The sequence below is a fragment of the Thunnus thynnus genome, chromosome 19 (assembly GCF_963924715.1).
Source record: "Thunnus thynnus chromosome 19, fThuThy2.1, whole genome shotgun sequence".
In the NCBI taxonomy this organism is placed as follows: Eukaryota; Metazoa; Chordata; class Actinopteri; order Scombriformes; family Scombridae; genus Thunnus; species Thunnus thynnus.
In genome coordinates this window covers 19,869,236-19,891,015 of record NC_089535.1, presented here as the reverse complement: position 1 = coordinate 19,891,015, position 21,780 = coordinate 19,869,236, and the positions used below count along the sequence as shown (strand labels likewise).

The window sequence follows — 21,780 nt, the reverse complement described above, 5'->3', positions numbered from 1 at the left end:
TCATCTTGACTTGCTTATTGCATATTTTTACAGTTTAGCATAACATGAGAACAGGAAGCCAGCAGTCAAAGAAGATGAAGAAGATAATGTTACAACACAGTAGATTAGATGAGTGAGTAGCGTTGTACTGGGGCAGATTGGGATAAAACCTCAAGCTCTGAGTTTCATTTAGAGCCTCCAGCCAGTACAGAGCAGGGGCAACGGACATGTTTCAGTTGTGTGTTGTGTAACTCTAGTCTTGTTCAACTCTAGTCAATTGGGCAATTGACTCATGGCTATACACTCATACACACACACGCTCACACAGAGGAAATTCAATCACTTAAATGTGACCGTGTCACATTAACAAGGACACTCCGCTTCCTCTCTTTCCTCCCCCATTCATCTCCTGTCTTCCCCTCCTTCCTCCTCCTCCCCTTTGTACTCTCCATCACTGGTCAGCTGCCCTTCAAGTTGTTTTCTGAGAAAATGAACAGAAAAATATAGGAGGCACAGGTCAACATGAGTTCAACATGTACTAAATGTGTGTGTACGCTTCTGCTCATGTGTGCACACATGTGTTTGTGTGTTTGTACCTGTCGTCACCAGTCATATTTACCCCGCTCGTTGTCTTAGTAACCACAGTTTCTGGCTCTGTCACACTTTCTCAAACAAAAGCATGAGAGACTGATGACGTCAACGTGTGTGTCTGTTTGGACGCACCTCTGCCACATAAGATGACTGAGAGTGTGGTGTCAGATTGTGCAGACGTGTGTGTGCGTGTATTTGACTGTTTGGGTGCATACCTGTATAGCAAAATATACAAATTTTTACATCCAGAATCACAAGTTAAATGTATGTTGGAACAGTTGTTTGTGCACAGATGTGAAAATGGTTTTAAAGCAAGCCTGTTTCCTGCCTTTAATCCCTGTGTCTTTTTTGCTTAGACTGCCACATGTCAGACAAACAGACACACAAACACAAGTTCTGTTTTTTCCTTGTCTGCTTTTGTCCTGTAGATAATCCTCCACACAGTCTTCATTCATAGTCATCCATTCACAAACACACTGAGAGGAACTGAGCCACTGATAGAAAAAATAATGTGAAAACAACTTTCAAAAGAAAAAGAAACAATGAAACATGGGGTTAATAGTAGGTCATTAGTAGCTGACACCAAAGGACAAGTATCAAAATATATTTGATCTCTTTTCCTTTTTCTTTCTTCTTTCTTCACATTTGCACACAGACATATTTCACCATAAACATGGGGGAATACATGCATGTATAATACAGTACATGCATGAGAACACACTTCCAGAATGCGAATTATACTCTTGACATCAACAACTCATTGTGTTCTCTTAAGTTTTATCTTACTTTTGGATTATGTTTTGTGTATCTGTCTTGTCTAAAAATGTAATGATTTTTTTTCTTAATTTAATGTAAATGTTACTTTGTTTCCACTGATGAAAAATAAAAATGATGATATTTTAGCTTTTGCCTGTATTGGACGTACAATTATTAGGCTACAGGAACTGGACTATAGGACTCAAAAGTATTAACTGTTTCACAAAACAGGATTTGCAGATAGTTATGAGAGAGAAGATGGCACAAATATGTCTTTTGAATAAACTTTTAACTTATTATTATGCCCTTGCAACCAAGCTAACGGTTAGTTAGCAAGCTTGCTAGCTTATGGAGCTTTTTTATGTATATTTTGGGGGATTTTATGCCTTTAGTAGATAGTGACACTCTGAGAGATGAGAGGAGTGCGCCAGCCAAGCCTCCAGAAACAGTTCCTCGCTACATAGTGGCCAAACTGTGTAATTACAATTTCTGGGTCCATCACATGATGCACAGAGGCCCAAATAGAATTTTTCCCATTGTGAGTTGCTGTAAAATGCTGAATACATTTTTTCTGAGCGTCATAACCCCTGCAAAATGATTTGTTTTGTTATCAGAATTTGATCCATTCGGTCCAATAAGACCGAATGGATCAAATTTTTTTGGAAAAAAAAAGCAGCATGATTAAATTATTTTGTGCCCATTCAAGTGAGTGAGGATCCAACCAGAAGCCAGTCGGCTCGGCCAGCAGAGGGTTTTGGTTAGTTCACTAGAAATACTAGTGAATACTATTCACTAGTTCATATTGCTTCATAGGTCACTGAGCAACTTTCATGGGAAAGAATCCATGGTGCTAGCTTACATAGTTTTTTTTTTTTATCCCCCTTCAATAACTCTTTATTGAGTGAATGATGTACAATCCAACAAAATATCAGGCGAGAGCTAACAGCACTGTGCAGAGAAAATAAAAAGAGTTCACAGAACTATTGTGACTGACTAGCGCTAGTGTCTTCCCAATTGGCTAGTCTGTTAGCGGCTTGCTCACAAGCCACAGTAGTCCACCAACTAACCCTGCAAGTGGTTACTATGTCACCAATCTTCTAGATTCGCTGATGAATTTTGCTGCACAAGTGTCTGGTGTGGTGCAATAAACAACTCGAACAATAACAGTAAGTGAAAAAAAACTCATGTCATCTGTTTCATGTCATCATATCATCCAAATAGACAACTGCTTGTACCTTCATAGTTCTCTTTGGCATTCCTGCTGTCTGCAAACCCTTCAGCACCAGCCTGTGGACATAACCCAGACTGACAAATATAAAAACAAGCAGTCTGGACTCATGCCTAATCTGTGAGACAGTATTTATGACAGGAAGGTACTTTAAAAAACCTCGGTAAGGAAACTTCCTCCAGGCTACGATCATGAACTTCTCTCCTGTTCTCATTAACTAAAACGATATTTGTATTAGCTGCATATATTTTGAAAACCCAGTTTGAACATTGTAGGCGTAACAGGAATGTTTGGCTGCACACATGCCCCTGGGTTACAGATGTTTGAGTAAAATATGAATAGCTTTGAATATGATCTCACAGTTTCATCCTGTGCTGATTTGACTATTCAAAACACAGAGAAAACATTTGAATGAGGAATACTTGTTTTTTTTGTGTGTGTGTCTGTATGCGAGAGAGAGAAAGAGACAGAGGGAGAAAAAGATGATTTTCACTGTAATGTTACTTTTACTTTGGGTTTCTTAGCCACAACATGGGTTGAACATGTCATACCACTGTAAAAACAATCCTTTCATGAAAAGCAAAGACCTGCTTTATGTAATGTAGCACTTCACTGTTAGTAGTGTTCTTACGTTTTTCTCATCGGTTACACTGAACGTAAGAAGCCTTGATGTCTGTCCCTTACACTGTAGGAGCTTTGTAAAAAAGGCCAGCACCACTTGGACTAGAATGCAGAGGTCAACATTTACGTCAGAGGAATAATTCAGCATTTGGGGTTTCGTTTTCTTGCCCAGAGTTAGATGAGAAGAGCGATACCACTCTCATATCTAAAAGTGGTGTCAATGTTCTCATCTAACTCTCAGCAATGACGCATATTAGCATGTTTCCCAAAATATCAAGTTATTTCTTGATGTTTTAACACAATAGCACCACATCTTTCATAAATATGCTTCTGGTGCATGACTAGCTAGATGCATTATTATTTAGTGCTCAAAGGATTCAGATGTCTATTTTGTATGGTTCAAAATTTCTATGATGTCAGGATCAAATTTGTTAAATACGATTGTCTGAGATTTGAAGGTCACGAGGAAAACTGGGACGTCCACACTTTTGTCTGAAGCTTTAGCCTACATCTTTGACCTCTTTAATCAAAACAATTTAGTTCAGTAGTTGTACTGCCTGCTGTACTGTTCTGACTTGCCAAGTTGTAATTGTAAATTAGTTTTAAATCAAGGTTATTGAAGGTTAAAATTTCAAAACAGATTTTTTGCTAAAACTGAAACTAATTAATTTCAAGTCATAGATTGTCAATTAGTATGATGATTGCACTCGAGGGCAGAGAGGAAGTAAGCTACACAATGACCGAATAAGGAGCACTAAGGGCAATAAGGCAAGTGTGTGTCTGGAGCCTTAAGCTCAGTAGGTTAGCATGTGAGGACCAGATGTGTGTGTGTGTGTGTGTGTGTGTGTGTGTGTGCATGAGCGCGGTTTGGAAGTGGATCCATTGAAATGGGGATAAGCAGCTGGTGACCCGTTAGCTTTATTACTCATTAACCCGCACAGTCTCCACAAACAGCTCTGGACAAACATGACATCGACCCCAAAACGCCAACGTTTCAGCGTTAGGAATCGAAACATTCATCACATGAAACAGCACCTACTAGCATCACTCAGTCCTTAAAAGGAAGCTCTCCAGGTATCTTTCAATTCTTGAAAATTCCCTCGGTGATTGCAGAAAAGCAAATAATACCTTATGGTCTCCTAAAATATAAAGTTTAGAATACAAACTACACACCTATATTGACAATATAAAAGTGAACCTTGATCCAGAGTTGATAGATTTTCCAGCAGGCTACAGACTATTTTAAACCGAGTCTTTAAAACCTACTGTGGGTCTAGTGGTGACAATTTAAAGTTGTATGAGACTCACCTTTAAATCTTTGATATTATTCAGGGTTGCAGCAGATTTCAGGCTGTTGATGTTCATCAAATGATGCACCCAAATCTCTTTCCCAAACACATTTAACATTCCAACCACATCTGTTCATTAAGCATCTTTAAAAAGTTTGCTTTTCTCACACACAGTATCAAGCCAGTCAATCTGAGTAGCTTGGACATTGTCTCTTGAAACACACATTACTGTTGAATTTTTAAAATGTAATTTTTGAGTAGTAATCAAAGTCTTACAAAAAATCCATTGTACTTTTTTGAATTGTTGTGGAGGCAGAAGTGTCAGAGGTGGATATTTTAAAAACTTAGCACATAAAAACAAAACTATCTGCATAGCTTTTGGTGCACAGACTCTTTTTTTTGTGTGTATAAGACACCTGTTGCAGGTTTTTCCATTCAGTTTTCTAACGATTCAAAACTGATAACATCAGTACATAACGGCACGACCAAAGAGGCGGTACTTAAAAAAGTGTTTTATTTATTTAGTTGCAGTGGAAAGGTTAACCGGTTTTTCAGCCATGAGCAGCATCAACGTGCCTGGGAGAGAAAATATGGATTTGCTCCAAACAGAGTTAACCACCCCCACCACACCACTCGCTTACTTCCGCTGCACAACTCGCCTCTCCGCCCACCCACTCTCTCTTTCTCTCCATCTATTTCTCTCTCTTCCTCACCTGTTTATTTTTCTCCCATCTGTGCCCTTACAACATCTCTACCTCTTAATTTATCTCTCATATATACAGTACATTCTCCTACTCTCTCTCTCTCTCTCTCTCTATCTGTCAGCACACAAACAAATGACACAAACTCATTCATGAAAACGTAGCGGCACTCAGTCAAAGCTTAACCACTGGATTATGGGATTAGAGAGTGGGACAGATTTAGTGTGTGTGTATACACATGCATCACACACACACATACTCACACAAGTCTGTGTGTGTGTTGTTTTTTATGGTGTTATTGTGTTTAAACTTTATTTGTACTCTGTATATGCAGGTTTTCCATTATATTGCAGCCATGAAAACAGGACGACAGATAATGAAGTTATTCTAACTAAGGTTCAGGAACAAGACAACGCCTCGCTCTCTCTCACTAATTCAATCACCTGTGCAAACCTATATATAGGCGTGTCTCCTGTTTGTCTCAGTCCTCACGACTCTCCCCCCCGTACCCTGTTTTTTTCTGCTCTCCCCTTTTGGTGGTCAGCACGGTGGCTCAGTGGTTAGCACTGTTGCCTCACAACAAGAAGATCCTGGGTTCAAATTCTGGTCGTCCCAGGTCCTTTCTTCCTTTCTGTGGAACCACAGGGCGATGATGAATCAGAAAGCTCATCAAGACGTGCCCCCACCCTGATTCTCAACCCCCCGGTTCCTAGATGCTCCAGCCACATCACGACTCCATTCAGCCCCCGTTCATCATCATGCAATCAACCCCCTTCATCCCTCTCCTCGACCCCAATCATCCCATCGTACAAGACCTCAACCAACCTTCAGCTCCCATTCATCCCCCGGTGATTGACCTTCATCCCTCTCCTTGACCCTCGATCATCCCACCGTTCATTACTCGAATCCAGTTCTTCCAGAATCTTCTTGCCAATCCAAATGAACAATTTTTTTTTTATACTGTACAAATGCCGTGGTCTCTGTTAGTGAATTGACAACTAGTTATTTCACACTTTGCGTTCATAGAGTACAACAGTTGCAGAAAACAGGTAGAAAAGCATAATTTTTCTACAATGTAGTGTTGGAAATTTTCACTGACATTCTCACTTGAGCTCTGTCCCCCTTGGTAATGTCAGAGTGGATTTACTCTGACATAAAAAACAAAAATGTTTTCCACCACTGAGTGTTGGCCAGTACAACAAACACTCTGCATTATACTAGATCCTACTGCTTTGATGACAAAACAACGAATGTCCCAGTTTTCTGAATGAGCTTCCAATCTCAGGAACTCAATTTTTCACCCCATTTGGGTTGTAGTGCTGTTGTGTTAAAAGTTAAAAAGATAGTATGACATTTAGAGGAATACGTCCATTTGTTTTCTTCCAGTGAGTGACATACCATCAATAAAACAGAGCAAAGCTAGCTGTTTCACCCTGTTTCCATCCTTTATGCTGAGATAAGATAGCCATCTCCAGCCTCATATTTAATGTTGAACTATTCCTTTAAAGCAATGGTCCATTGGTGGTCAGCTCTGTCACTCACACACTGAGTTGCAAGCTTGGTCATCAGGAGCAGATGGTGTTTCGTGTCTTACTTATGGACACTTCGACATGTGGACAGGAGTAGTAGAGGACCGGACTACCAAACCTGTGATGGACGACCTGTCCTTTCTCCTGGGCCACCACTGTAAAATGCTCCTCGCTGTCGTCACCTTCTGTCTGAGTACTTGACTTCTTGTCAGCTGTCACCTTGCTATTCTGCTATTTCTTTGTGTTTGCTTGCATGTATCGTACAGTCTGCTGCTGCCGCCGATGGTAATGTAGCATAGTGATGTCTTATATAGTCCATATTATCTGTTAACAATGACGTTTCATTTTCAATTATTGTTTTGCAGGCTTGTCTTATTTCAATAACCTCTTTTTTGTCCAAGGACTATACATGAAACATTTACAGCAATGTTTATCGCTGTGATATGCACTGCCCCACTTAGAGGAATAAATAAAGTAAAAATAGACAACATTAGAGACAGAAATTGTGATGAGGGTATCAGACTGAGGGATGAGAGAGAAGAAAATGGAGTAAAAAGGAGGAAGAGAAAGAGAGATGTTTACTACACTGACGTGTGTAAAGCGCATAAATATCTTCTCTCTCTCTCTCGCTCTTTCTGACTCTCTCTTATCCGCTGTATTGACGGATGACGGCATGCAGGCGAGGGATGTGAGGGGATGAATGGATGGACAGGGGAGAGAAGAGGGAGGGAGGGATGACATCAGCGCAAGAGCCTTTTCCCGGCCAATCCCCTCGCAGCTCCCTGCCTTCTGTCTCCGCCCTCCCACACCTCTCCCTTGTTGCTATGGCAGCAGCACCATCCCGCCTGTGCAAGGCATTGTTTGGGGTCAGTAGTAATGCGGCGTGGTGTGTATGTGTGTTTTAATAGAGGCTACAATCCAGCACAGATCCCTCCTCTACTTTCCCTCCTCTACCTCTTTGTCGTCCTTCATCTCGTCCTCCTCTCGCATCCTGTCTTTCTTTGTTCCTCATCCAGTCTTCCTCCGCTTCCTTCATCGTTCTGCCTGTCTCTGTCCTGTCTTCCATCTCACCTTCTCTCACCTCTCTGGTCCTTTCATCCATGATTCATTTTTTTGCTGCATTGCTGCTCTCAACTATGCACACTTGATGTTCGCACGCAGGACATGCACACATTATCGCTCAGTGTGTCCAAATTCAGATTTTTCTGAGAGGAGTCACTTTTTTCACGTATGATTTAGACAACAACGATTAAGGAAAAAGTTAAAAATGAATGGAGAAACATAACAGATGCTTTCATACAGTGAAGGACACCAGGAGTCACTGAATGGTTTGATTAATATGCAAATGATGTGAATCATGTGGTAGGGCCTTTGCAGTCACCAGACCTCAACCCAGACCAGACAGATTTTTGACCAATGACTTAGACTCTAGACCACCATCATCAATATTATCACCACAATAAAAAAAATTTTAAAAATGTTCATATTATAGGAATTTTTTGCCTAATAATCTTGACCCTGCTGCCATATCTACTCATTTGAGTTTTAGCTTTCTCTTATTTTCATGTGAAAAGCTATTGGTTGAGCTCACTCTTTCTTCTGGTTTTTATACACATCAGACAGAAAACATGACAATCCTTTTGTATTAATACTAAGAATATCCCATGAGATCAAGCTGGTTGGAAACAAGCAGCGCCTGATACTGATCGTCTGCTTTCAAGTGTCGTTTCAACCTTGCTGTTAGATCATACTTGTATCACATGAGTTACATCTTGGAGTATTCATTAAAAATAAATCAGACATACAACATTTCATAGCATGATAAGCAATGAAAAAACCCACGTCTCCCCCCCCACCACATAGACACACACACACACACATGCACGTGTCACATAAACCCATTCATAATAAATGTATCTGAGAATGATACAGTATTAAAATGATCCGTTTTGTGGTCTGTTTATCTCTTTCAGCTGGTGTGTCTGCCTGTTTTGCTTTCAGTCTGTTTATGTCAGTATGTCTGCGTTTTCCTCCTCTCATCTGCTGCCGTGCTGCTCTCTTTCCTCTCGTAACCATGGAAATGAGATCAACATGCAAATACCTGAGCACGCTCGCTAAGGCTGTGTGATAGAAGATGCAAATTGTGTTTCCGCTTGTAGGATTACACACACCCACACACACACAGATGCATACACAGACGTATACACGCACGCACACACACAAACGTATGTGTGCACATATACGTAAGCACACCCACCTCCAGTCCAATACATTACGCCACAAGCAGACTGAAATTATCTATAGGTGAAGTAGTATAGTTTTAATACTGTTGCTGCAGTTTAATTTTGAATTAAACATTCATATTTTAAGAGAGTATTAAATATTCACATGAAAACTTAAAATCATTTACTTTTTGGCAAGTAAAATGTGTCATATTAATAAAGTTTGACCTTAAAGCTGCATTAATTGATTTGTGGCCATTAGGGGGCAGGTAAACATCAAAGCAAGCTAACATGTACACTGTTAACACCACATTCCTGGCTTATAATGTTGCTGTGGCTAAAATTTAGGAAACAATTTCCTACATTTGCATCCAGCAGAAGCAAAGCAACATTAACATTCATTTGCAGTTGTATTTCTGTCAAAAAAATATGTCTAATACTCACTCTTCTTTTAGCTGGTTTTGGTCTCCACCAACCCTGAGAAAATTTATCCGGCAATTCAGCTGCGGCAGATGCTTCTTCACAAGTTCAACTTTCTGTTTGACTTTTGCTGCTGGGTTGTGACTTTATGAGAGTTTCTTTATTTAAAACTTGTGCAAGGTTTAATGAAAGAGGGGAGAGTGAATTTGCACCAAAATTGTGGGTGTAAAACCAAAGAAATCCCCTAAAAGAAGCTAAAAAGTACCATAGAGTCACACATTCTCAGCACAAGCTGATCTTTTCACATTAAGCTACAGGGGTATTTGACTCACTTTTATTGTGATTTTTTAAAATAATATATATATTATATAAATTATTAATAAAATGAGCATCCCAACTATGTCTCTGCACAAATAAATGCTTTTTATTAGTCAGTTTTAATTATATAGCCCAAAATAATGAATTTATTTCAGAGGACTTTCCAGTAGGACATCCTTAATGTATAAGGAAAACATGGAGGGATCCCTCTGTAATATAAAATGACTACAATATTGCAACCCACTGAGAACAGAGAATATCACTGTGTATATACTGTGTATTTAGCACACACACCTCACTTAAACTGGGTCATGTTTTTTTTATCCTTGAATTTTAAACTGGTTAATCTGAAATCCCTTTAATTCCTTTATTTCATCATAACAATACTAATGATCATTCAGATGTGGTCATGAGCTGGTTAAGGCATGACGAGTGCCAAACTCCACTGCACGCCTTATAGAGTCCAATCTCCATCCCCATCGACTCTCGTTTCATTGATGTTTGTCTTTTTTTATGAATGAACGGCAGAGGAGGGAAGGGGACGAGAAACTGGACGCTTTGTGATAGGCTGCTATCGGTTGACGTCACCTCCGCCGTGACGCGATGCACCCATTCATTAAAAAAAAGAGAAACAATCCCGATGAGAAACACTCAGACAGCGAGAGAGAAAGAGGTGGCCGGACTGTGCGTAAAAGTAGTGCGGTTACAATGCGCTCCACTGGAGACAAGATGCACGGATAGAGGAGAGGCGCAAAGGGAATCCACAGCAGGATCCGTGCGCCTTCTCCAGGTTTGGAGGGCGGTGGAGGCACAGAAAGAGAGACAGAGATACAGGAGGTTATAGCGACAGTGAAGCCTACACACGCAGCCTGAAACGACGTGCGATGGAGGAGCTGTGCGATATGGACTGCCCGCTGCTGAAGCGGCTCCTGAAGGACGACAGCGCCAAGTGCCTGCTGCTGGACTGCCGCTCGTTTCTCGCCTTCAGCGCGGGACACATCCGAGGCGCAGTCAACGCCCGCTGCAACACAATCGTCCGACGCAGGGCTAAGGGCTCCGTGCTGAGTCTGGAGCAGGTACTGGCCGGGGACGAGGAGGTCCGGAGCCGCCTCCGCTCCGGGATGTACTCCGCCGTGGTGCTGTACGACGAGAGGACGCCGGACTCCGAGACGGTGAAGGAGGACAGCACCGTCACCCTGGTGCTCAACGCGCTATGCAGGGACTCCTCCGGCACGGACATATACCTGCTCAAAGGTAAATATGTGGTTCATTATTACGCTCAGCTTTTATATGGGTCAGCTGCATCAATGATGGTAAAATATACGTACAAGTTGCACAAATATGATCAGTTAATTTCAGGATTCAGCCTTTGTATGGGTCCATTGAAGCTTTTGATTGTAATATTAGTGATAAATGGTCGTTTTTCCAAAATTCAACCCTAAAATTACACAATAAAATGATGATAATACATTTTACAAGTGCAGTAGATTCACATAATACTGTAATAATAATGATAACACAAATAGTAAATATAAGTAAATGCATTATAATGTTTATTTTATTCTTGGATTCAGCCTTTATATGGGTTAACACCAGCTTACAATACCATTACTGCATTTTTTATTTTATTTATTTTTTACAAACAATAGGCAAGTCCTTTATATTCTAATACTAATTGTGTTTATTATTGAATATGCTTTTTAGTAAAAATGATGAAAACAATAACTGCAAACCTGCTTGGATATAATAAATATAATATGTTTTTGTCTAATTATTGCATGTATACATACACCACCAATTTATCTTTTGCTCATTTAATATTTCAACATAATCAATGTTTTATTGTTTCCATAAAGATAGTGAGTATTGTTTTAGTAGCTGTTCATTCAAACCAGAGATTGAAATATCCTGCTGACTGTGCCTGCTCTATTTTTATGCACTGGTGTATTTTTCTTTCTTCTTTTTTTTTTTTTTTCAATACACTCACTCACTCACTCACTCACAGCTACACACATTCACACACAGACCAATGGCCGTGAGCTGAGTGAATGAGGTAATGCTGATGCGTAGAAGCCACATCAAACCGGAGGGACTTACAGGACACACATCATTTCAGAAAGAGTCCGCTTTGGGTCAATCACAGAAGAGAGGCAGTGAAATCTAAAATCAACGCTTGAATTTACCCACCACACTATATTTAGACTTCAGGAAATCTGAAAACCAATGCTGCTGCAAGCTGTGGCGCACTCTTCTTTGTGTGTGTGTGTGTGTGCGTGCGTGCGTGTGTGTGTGTGCACCCTAATGACGCAGACGCCTTGAAGCACAGGAGTGTATGTATGTAGCTTATAAAGATGACATTTCCCAGTTAATCTGATTTGATCCCTGAGGTGCAGAGAGCAGCGGTCAGCCTGCAGATGTATAAAAAAAACAAAACAAAAGGGATGATGAAATTGTTTCAAATCCACAGCAGCAGATACAGGATAGAGTAAGTCAGGGATCCGTTTAACAGACTTTATGTCACACTAATTGAATGCAGAGGAGAAAATCCTGGTGCAGATTGTGCTTAGATGTAAATGTGGTCTGCCATGCTTCTTTTGTACTTAAGCAGACATTTCTAATGTGTTTTATGCACATAAACCCCAAACAAAAAGGCTCTTAAAGTCTGTCATTGGTGCTCATATTTTACCATATGATTATTTCTAAAACACTGCATAATAGATTAAGGTATACTATACTTTCTGTAGAGCAAAGCAGTGGATATAATGCATCATATTTAATCGTGATGTCTCTTTTTCAGGTGGATATGACAGGTTTTTCACAGAGTATCCAGAGTATTGTTTGAAGACCAAATCCTTACCATCCCTCGCCAGCCAGTCCAGCATCGACTCTGCCTGCTCGTCTTGTGGAACTCCACACCATGACCAGGTAACACACACACACACAAACACACACACACACACAGAGACAGACACATGAACTCAAACCTCCCTCACCAAAAAAAAAACTATGCTTTAAATAACATAATCGACATTCACCGGTGTCAAATTCAACTAATTAACACCTGTTTCAGCTTCTTATCCGGCAAAAGTCAACTTCAGTTTCACACATGTGAGAGCTCCTGAGTGCAAACACACTAGCAGCTGGGGGTTATTTGCCTTGCTTGAGGGCAATTCAACTGTTGTTCACTTTCCCATGTTCATTCAACCGTTTTTTCACATCCAGTCTGGGAATTTAAACCAGTGAACGTGGTGGTACAAACTTGTTTCTTGAAGCTCTAGGCTATACTGGAAAAAAGCAGCATTGTCTGAAAACACACTCCTTGTTTAAATGAGTTATTGCCTGATGATATGTCCGGCCTGGGGGTCAGACGTAGCTTACCATTGATTCACCTCTGCATCACTTCCTGTGACCTGGGCGGCCTTGTTTTGTTGGTCAGTGATCTGCTGTTGTTTGAGCCTGCAGATTTTATGCAACTCTCACAGTCACATGTGGTTCGGGTTTAATTCCCCTGGAACGCATGAGAAGAGAGATGCAGACAATCCGGCCTCTGTGTGTTTTCTAAGAAAAATGCGAGTCATGGCCACACTGTCAGGTGGATTTTTGTTTGACAAATAGGCTACAGATAGAATAGACCAGCTTCCTGTTGCAGGATAGAAATAATGGACAGGGTAAAATAGCTAGCTGAGTATCTCATTTGCTTTTTCCCTCTCGCCCTCCGCCCCCCTCCTCCTCACATTACATCTCTTAGCAGTATTGATCATTTCCTGACGCTGTGTCAGTACCGAGGTCGTCAGCGGCAGTGACATAAACAGACAGAGTCCTCGTCAATAAGACTCACTGCCGGTATAGACCACCAACCAGCTGCCCCCTCGGGGGAAAAACTACTTCCACTCTGACATCAGAATAAAATAAACATCAGATATTTTTTTTTTTTAAAAAAAGCAAAAATGGTCCAAATTGGATTGTAACATGTAAACATCAGCTTGCAACTTGCACAGATACTAACCCAGCAATTTGTATTAATGTCATAAAAGCTCCTTCTTACCATGAAGTGTTTATATTTTGATTGTCTAGGGATTTAAATGTTACCGTTATTAATATTTTTTTATCAGAACTCAACAAAACGAGAAAGGTCAAACATTCCACCAGATGCTTCCTTTCCACAAAAAGTCTAAAAATAAACCCTCATGTCCTCAGTCAATTCTATGTTAGCGAGTATGTAATTTATGCACTGTACATAACACAGTAGAACATTACAGTTTTTCTGACTCCATAGCACACATCACACATCGGTTATTGATGGGAACTGATTTTCTGGGGCAATGTTACTGTTCAGAATTTTCCTCAGATGAACGTCCCCACTCATAAAGTGGATCGTATAATTACAAGGCACGACAGAGTGGTGAATGTTCTCACTGGTGCATTAAAAACATGCTGATATTTCCATTTAATTCTAAGGGTGGTACACGGAGACACTGGTCAGTGGAGCAGACACTCAGGTCCAACAGTAAGACTGTTGGGTAATTGTGTTTCCATATGGGGAAATAAATAACTAACTAAATGGCCCGTATCGAACGACCCTGCATTAATCATACAGATAATAAGCTACTCTTGTCTAATGATAAGTGTGGCTAATGTGATTAACAAAATATTTAAGCGAGGTCACGCTTATGCTGAAGTCATCTGGTATCTGGCTGCTTCTGCACACTGAGACAGAGTATTCTTTGTCTCATCATGTAAGCTGTTTTTCATTTAAGTGAATTCCGTCCAACGTGGCTCCACTAGCTGATAAGTTTGGTTGGGTCAAGGGATGTTCTTAATGTGGACTCAATGACTACTGATTGAATGAATGAGTTATTACTTGGGTGAATGAATCAATAAACAATGTACAAAGATGCCTCAGAACAGTAAATCTGACTCCTCAGTGCTGATTAAAAAAGAAATAATTAGTTAATCATCATCGTCCTGTTTCTCTTTTGTCCAGGGTGGACCAGTTGAGATCCTGCCTTTCCTCTATCTTGGTAGCGCTCTGCACGCCTCAAAGAAGGAGGTTTTGGACGCCATAGGAATCTCCGCCTTGCTGAACGTGTCGTCCGACTGTCCCAACCACTTCGAGGGGGTGTACCAATACAAATGTATCCCTGTGGAGGACAACCACAAAGAAGACATCAGCTGCTGGTTCCTGGAGGCTATCGAGTTCATAGGTCAGTGAGTAAGTGTGGGATGTTTGTGTGTGTGTGTGTGTGTGTGTGTGTGGGAGATGAATGCATTCCCATGGTGAATAGCTACAAATAAAACGAGCTTGCTTCAGGCTATGGCGTGTTTTGCGCTTCATGTGGTTCGTTTTGAGGTCACGTAATTTTTAGATAAAATCAAAAGAGTTGATCTCGGTTAAGTTTGTTTGTAGGATGTTTTTGTACAAGCAGTCACAGTGTCTGTGTGTACATGTGAAATACCTTTTTAAAAATAGCTGTTTTGCTAAATATTGTCAATAAGCCTACTTTATGAAACCACATAGGTAAATATTATAATATTTTCAAAATCTACCAAACCATGGTATGTCTTTGTTTTGTGTGCTGTAATCTCATTGCTTCTATTTGTCACCTCTGGGAGATCACCTGTCAATCAAACAGTGTTTTCTCTTCTTCTTTTGGATTTTGCATTGATGCAGTTTGATTTGTCAGAAATGGTAGCTCATCTCTGCTAACGCTACGCCCTCCTCTTCTATTTATCTTAAAGCAACCTGAAATGTAAAACACGTCACTTCTTGGGAGGAATTTTCCCAGAAAAGAGCCTTCAGATAGTCCTGAGAGCAGCAATGGAAAGACTTTCATGTGCCAGATTATTTCTGTCCATGCAGACATTGATTCATAGGAATCTGTTGCAAATTACTATTTTTATGTGGCCCTTTATCACACACATCTCAGCAGAGGCAGAAAACGAAAGAAAAAACATACCAAGATCAAATTAATCCATCACAGAACAAAATGTCGTAACATGATTGAGGAGCAGACAGAAGAATTTGGAATGAGAAAATATTCCGATCAATCATTTCTCCGCACCATGATTTCTGATTTGTGTTTGTTTGTATAATACAGGCAAGTGTGAGCTGTGCTTGTGCTTTCAGCATATCATGCTGTTGTGTGTGTGGTTCCTGTGCTGTGAGTGTATGTTCATGAGCGTGCACTCTGGTGTGTGTGTGTGTGTGTGTGTAGGTGCTGGTATGCGTCATAGTTAGCTGCTGTGGGACCAGATTCTGACTCATCCACTGTTACCGGGTGAACAGACGCTATGGTGGAGTTACCTGAAATCTGTGTGTGTAAGAAAGAGATTGCGAAATAAAAATGACAGACATCTGAAAAGCAGAGCAAGACACAAAGAGTGAGAAATGGGCGAGTGGTTTGTGTATTTACAGGTCTTAATTCTGCTCATGTGCCACAAAGGTCATGGAGTGAAGTAGATGCAAAGCAGTGATTTTATATGCAAACAGCAGCATAGCCAGCAGTGGTGGAAAATTAGATTAAATTCATCAACATGAAAAAAAAAAAAACAATAAATATAGCCCCTCCATTATCTTCCTCATATTGTGTGCTTCTAATTTCCTGCAGGCCGCCACACATGCTCCGGGACATTAACATGAGCGTCCAACTAATCATGCACACTGAGGTTGTAGGGGAAATTGAGTTACTGTAAACGCTTTAATCAAGCTATTACCTAAATCTGGTTATTCACAGTAATAGAGTCGTAGCATGCGTCTAAACATACTGAGAGAGGGAGAGACATAAATAGGACAAGGGAGGAAGTGTGAAAGAGAGGCTGATGACTCAAATGTTTGCACTTGCGTGTTTCAGTTAAATGTGATTCGCTGCTTTCTCGCTCTGAGGTTAGTTACTGGTTTGACTACACAAAGAGGGGGAAGCTGCGAAAGTGTGCAGGAGAGGAAGTGTGTGTCTGTCGTGTAGAACTTTTACATTTCGAGGTGACAGTTTGTTTTTACTTTGAGTTTATTTATTCGTTAGTTAAAGTTCATGGTGTCACCAAACCACAGTGGTAAACTGTTCTTTATCTTTGAACAAGGACATGTAAAGAAAGAGCTAACATGAGCTTTCAAATTTTTTTCGGGGAGGAGCTTTGCACAAGCATAGAGGAACTGCTCCCTAGTACTGCTTCCTTTTGCATGAAGACTGACATTTACAGTCTCTGTCATGAGCTACTGGAGTTCGAATAGTGTCTTTGTTATCTAAAAAACTTAACTGAATGGAAGAGAAAAGCTCAACCTCGAATGAACTGCTGCAAACATGCTTGGAGGCCTTTGCTTAGAGAGAAAATAAACAGGAAAACAGTCAGTTCAGTTTACTGATTATTTAAGTTAAAGTTGGTATCACTGACTTAAATTCCACTTTGAAAACAACACTGACAACACTAATAAAACAATAAATGGGATATTGGGCATATAAAATGTTTGTGCAAAAAGAAAACCTCTGGAATGGAAACCTCTGACCTCTGACCCCTCTCTCTCCTCAGACTCAGTACGGGACTCCAGTGGGCGAGTCCTAGTCCACTGTCAAGCAGGCATCTCCCGCTCCGCCACCATCTGCCTGGCCTACCTGATGAAGAGGAAGCGGGTGCGTCTGGACGAAGCCTTCGAGTTCGTGCGCCGGCGCCGCAGCATCATCTCCCCAAACTTCAGCTTCATGGGCCAGCTGCTGCAGTTCGAGTCGCAGCTCCTGGCCACCTCGTGCGCTGCCGAAGCCGCCGCCACGGCCAGCCCGCTGCTCGGACCCAAGTCCTCGACCACCACCACCTCGACCACGGCGACGCCCACCTCTCCGTTCATCTTCAACTTCCCAGTTTCTGTGGTGAACTCGGCCTACCTGCACCACAGCCCCATCACGACCTCCCCAGGCTGCTGATGGACAGCCAATCACAAGAGACTTCCTTCCCTCTGACAAAGTAGACTGAGCACAGACTGGGCTGCCATTGGCTGAAAGAGCTGTCAGTCTTTGCTGACCGCTGCAGTATGTACATGCTTCCAGGGCGGGGAGGTGAGAAGCGTCACGGTGCCTGATTTAAAACTCAAAGACTGAAAAAAAACAAACTTTCTTAGCTCAGAAACCAGCCAACGCTCCTTCCATTTTAACATGAGTTTAATTCAAATTGACCAAAAATGAACTGGCTTTTAAAACTTGTTTCATTAAGCAAGCTCGGACCGAGTGTTGGACTAAAGTTTACTGAAGATACACCCTCTTCCTTGAAACAACAACAACAACAACAACAACAACAACAACAACAACATACACAGAGGCACACTGACACAGAGAGGCATGAGGAGCAGCGAACACTCTCTCTCTCTCTGCCTCACACACACACACACACACACACACACATTCATGACTACCAACTGAATAAGCTCAGTATGAAGACAGGGTCTGTTGCTATGGAGACGACAGGTCTTTAGGAGAGGAGATGGACACAGGAAGGAAGGAGGAATTTTAAGCACCCGCTCTTTCCCTTTTGGCTGTCCTCCTGTTGCCAGACAAAAGAGATGGATGGAAGAAAGAGGGGAGGAGAGGGTGATAGAAAGCAGGAGCCTCTTCAGTGACAGGTGCTCCACCGGCAATCCGACCGGAGTTTCCTGTCTTTCATACGTCCTCTTCCTCTCTCTGTCTCTCCCACACACCTTCCTCTCCTCTCATCCCCTTTTCATCCTTTTATGTTCCTCCACTCCTCCTCCTCCTCTTCCTCCTCTTCTCATCTCTGCCTCTCATCTTCACCCCATCAAACCCCCCCCTCCCCCCCTCCCCTCCTCTCCTCGGATCCTCATCTCCTCGCTGAAGAGGCTAAATAAATAAAACGAAATGCCAAATAAAGGCCAGGGCCCCTAGCAAGTGGACTGGGAAACCCCTCTGCAGGCCCCTGATACACACTCTAGGAAACTCCGTCACGTCTCCCTCTGCTACATCACAAAAAAAAAAACCTTTTTATTTTTAATGAAAGGGCTGAGAGAAAAACAAACATGAGAGGATGAAGTCATCACAACAGTTCAGTCAGTCTCTTTTTGCTAAAAACTTTTGAGCACGTGTTGCTTTTGGGACATTTTGTGGCGGCATTGTCTTCTCCTGGATTTTCATTTTAGTTCAGAGAGCACAGTGGCCCTGGAAGACAGCCACTTAAAGGACCATGCTGGCATTTTTGTATATTTAAACCCATTATTAATAATAATAACATGCGTTTAACTTTGAAGATATTGGTTTCAGTTCTTCTGTGCAGGTTTATTTTCATAGCGTACTGAAATGAATTGAAAACATTGGCTCCTATAGGATGCTTCGGAATATGGTCTTTTTTTTTTTTTTTGGTGAATGGGCTAAAATGTGCATCACCAGCGAATGGTCCTTTAAGATGTTTGTGCCTTGATCATACAGGTGTCCCATGGATTTACAACAGTAGTGGCCCTGGTTGTGCCAGTGGAGCAATTGTTGTTGTTTTTTTTTTCTTAGCTGCTAGAAAGCAGATTGCTGAATGTTTGTCAAAAAAAAATCTCCACATTTCAGCAGTGTAGTACAGATTCTTATTCCGCAATGTCAAAAGAGCAAAAGCTTTTCTTTCCACTCACATAATGTACATGAGTAGGTGTGAGTCTATATTAGGCCTCAGACTCACGGTGGATTCGACAACAAAGACAGACTTCCAAAACAGTGAATAGACATTTAAAAAAATGAAAGTGAAATAATGAAAACTCAGGTTATTTTAAATACATTACAAATAATCCTGCAATTTTGGATTCCAGCTCACTTAAAATGACATTTTAAATTGGAGCAAATTGGAGGATTTTTAACAGCAATATTTTTCTCATCCTCCAATTCTTTAACAAGTCCATCCTACTGTGCTAGATTTTTAAAGACAAGACATCCAAACATGGCTACTTTAACACTCTGCTAACCAAACAATAGGCTTAAAAGAACAGTGTCCTTCTTCATTAGGGTAACCCAGGTACAAAAAAAAGAAAAAATATGAAGATCTGCCATTGATTTCACTTTTTAAATCCTCACTGAAAACAAGGAGCGATGGAAAAAAATAGAAGAAAGCTTTGAGCCTTGAGGTCATAATCCAATAACATTCAGTTGTCCCCAACAACATCTCAGTGTGCTCTGATGTACACACACATACAACACAACAACCACAACCCTTCTCTGTTTTGAAGATTGTCCACAGCTCTCTCTGTAGCGCTTTGAAGTCATGCAATACTGCACTTACAATCCATTCAAGAAAAAACGACAGTGACTCTGTAGGACTTTCTAACATCATGTCAGTTCCTCATAATATCAGAATTTGAGACAATGTTTGTATTGCTTCTGCTTTTGACCAGTCCAAGCTCTACACTCTGTACTAGACATCCAAAGGCACAAAGTCCAACCACGGTCGCTTTTATACCTGAGTCCTGTTGTACGCACAAAACACACACACACACACACACACACACACACACACACACACACACACACACACACACACACACACACACACACACACACACACACACACACACACAGGATTTCAAAGAAAACAAACCTTTTTCCGTTTTTGAAGATTGTTGGCACCTATCTCTGTAGCACTTTGAAGTGATGCAATACTGTATTTATAATTTATGATTGATTTGCACATCATGGTGATGATAGACTGACTAGACTTTGCAGAAAGACATTTTGTCCATGTAGAGAGAGAGAGAGAGAGAGAGAGAGAGAGAGAGAGAGAGAGAGAGAGCCAATCAGTGAAAAACGCAATACTTTGTACACATCTGTGTGGTCTGTGTCTATCTGTCTGTCTGTCTCTCTGTGTTAGTCCATCCGTCTTGACTGTCTCTCTGTCTGGTCAATGCTGTTTACTCATCATGGCAATATCAATCCTCCACTTGGACATTTATATAAAAAAAAGAAAAACAACTTTCCCTCAATTTTCTTGTGGAATGAATGATCTGTGCATTTATTTATTACTGAAGATCCACTGTTGAATAAACAATGTTCTTAATTATGTTGTATGTGCTTTCTTTGTATGATAGAGTGTGAAACTGAACAAATATACATTATGAATACATATCATCGTATGATAATGAAGACATTGAATAATATCTCTCCAACATAACTTCACATTGTATATGGAATTATGGGGAATGTAGGATTTTATAAAATCATACACAGACGTACTGTAGAAGTACAGTAGATCTTTAGCATTTAGCAAAATGTGGGTTCGAGGTGGAACAAAACATCAGACAATGACTCATGTAAACACAGACTGATAAGATAATAGTGTCAAAACAAGTAAAAGGGGATTTTTAATGAAGTTCCCCCTCTTATAATAACACTTTCTAATTAATACATTACACTTTACTTAAAAAGTGGATTCTCAGAAGTCAAAGACAAACTGTGGCATGTCATATTTATTATTGAGGGTGGATGCAAATAATTAATATCAGATTTTTAAATGAAAAAATCAGTGAAAAGTGTCTGAAAATGCAGAATCCAGTATTCCAAGAGTCACTTTAGCAAATTTAATAAACAAAAAAGGATTTTTAAAAATAAAATTAGAAATCAACTTGCAAGAACAATAAAATATACAAGAATTACAACTGGTGTTGGGTTTTGCTGCTGTTATCTCTGCATTCAAGTGCTGGCAGCTCTCTAATTCTGCTTTAATTGATATCAACAAGAAATCCTCTCTAACATAAATCCTTTATAATGTGATACAAATAGGTAATCTATGTAAAGCATGTGCATTCTTTGTCATTAAAAATACCAAAAACCCATTGCATCCTTGTATTTTCAGATAAGGTCTTAGTCTGCAGCACCATCCAGTGGTGAGATCATTTAATTGTCCCCATTTAGCCTGTTTCAGATGATGGTTCCTTTTAGTCCTCCTAAACAGCAAGGGTGGTATTTTCAGCCAGAACCCATTTACTATCTAAAATACCTATCATTCTCATTTAATTAAAATAGATTTTATCATTTCCCAGTCACATCTCTCAGCCCTGTTAAATCACTGATGATTACATTAAAGATATGAACAACTGGACATCCAACAACTTTTTGCTGCTTAATGACAAACCTGAAATTCTGAACATAATGTTTGTTT

General features: G+C 40.6%; 1 protein-coding gene across 1 annotated transcript; it reads left to right on the top strand.

The window, feature by feature from the left end:
• Window positions 1-10,300: 10,300 nt before the first annotated feature.
• On the top strand, window positions 10,301-20,682 carry dusp4 (dual specificity phosphatase 4). The gene is made up of 4 exons (XM_067574646.1): window positions 10,301-10,908; window positions 12,452-12,579; window positions 14,639-14,858; window positions 17,179-20,682. The coding sequence occupies exons 1-4, from the start codon at window positions 10,539-10,541 to the stop codon at window positions 17,565-17,567; spliced, it is 1,107 nt and encodes a 368-aa protein (XP_067430747.1). The 5' UTR covers window positions 10,301-10,538; the 3' UTR covers window positions 17,568-20,682.
• Window positions 20,683-21,780: the final 1,098 nt, after the last annotated feature.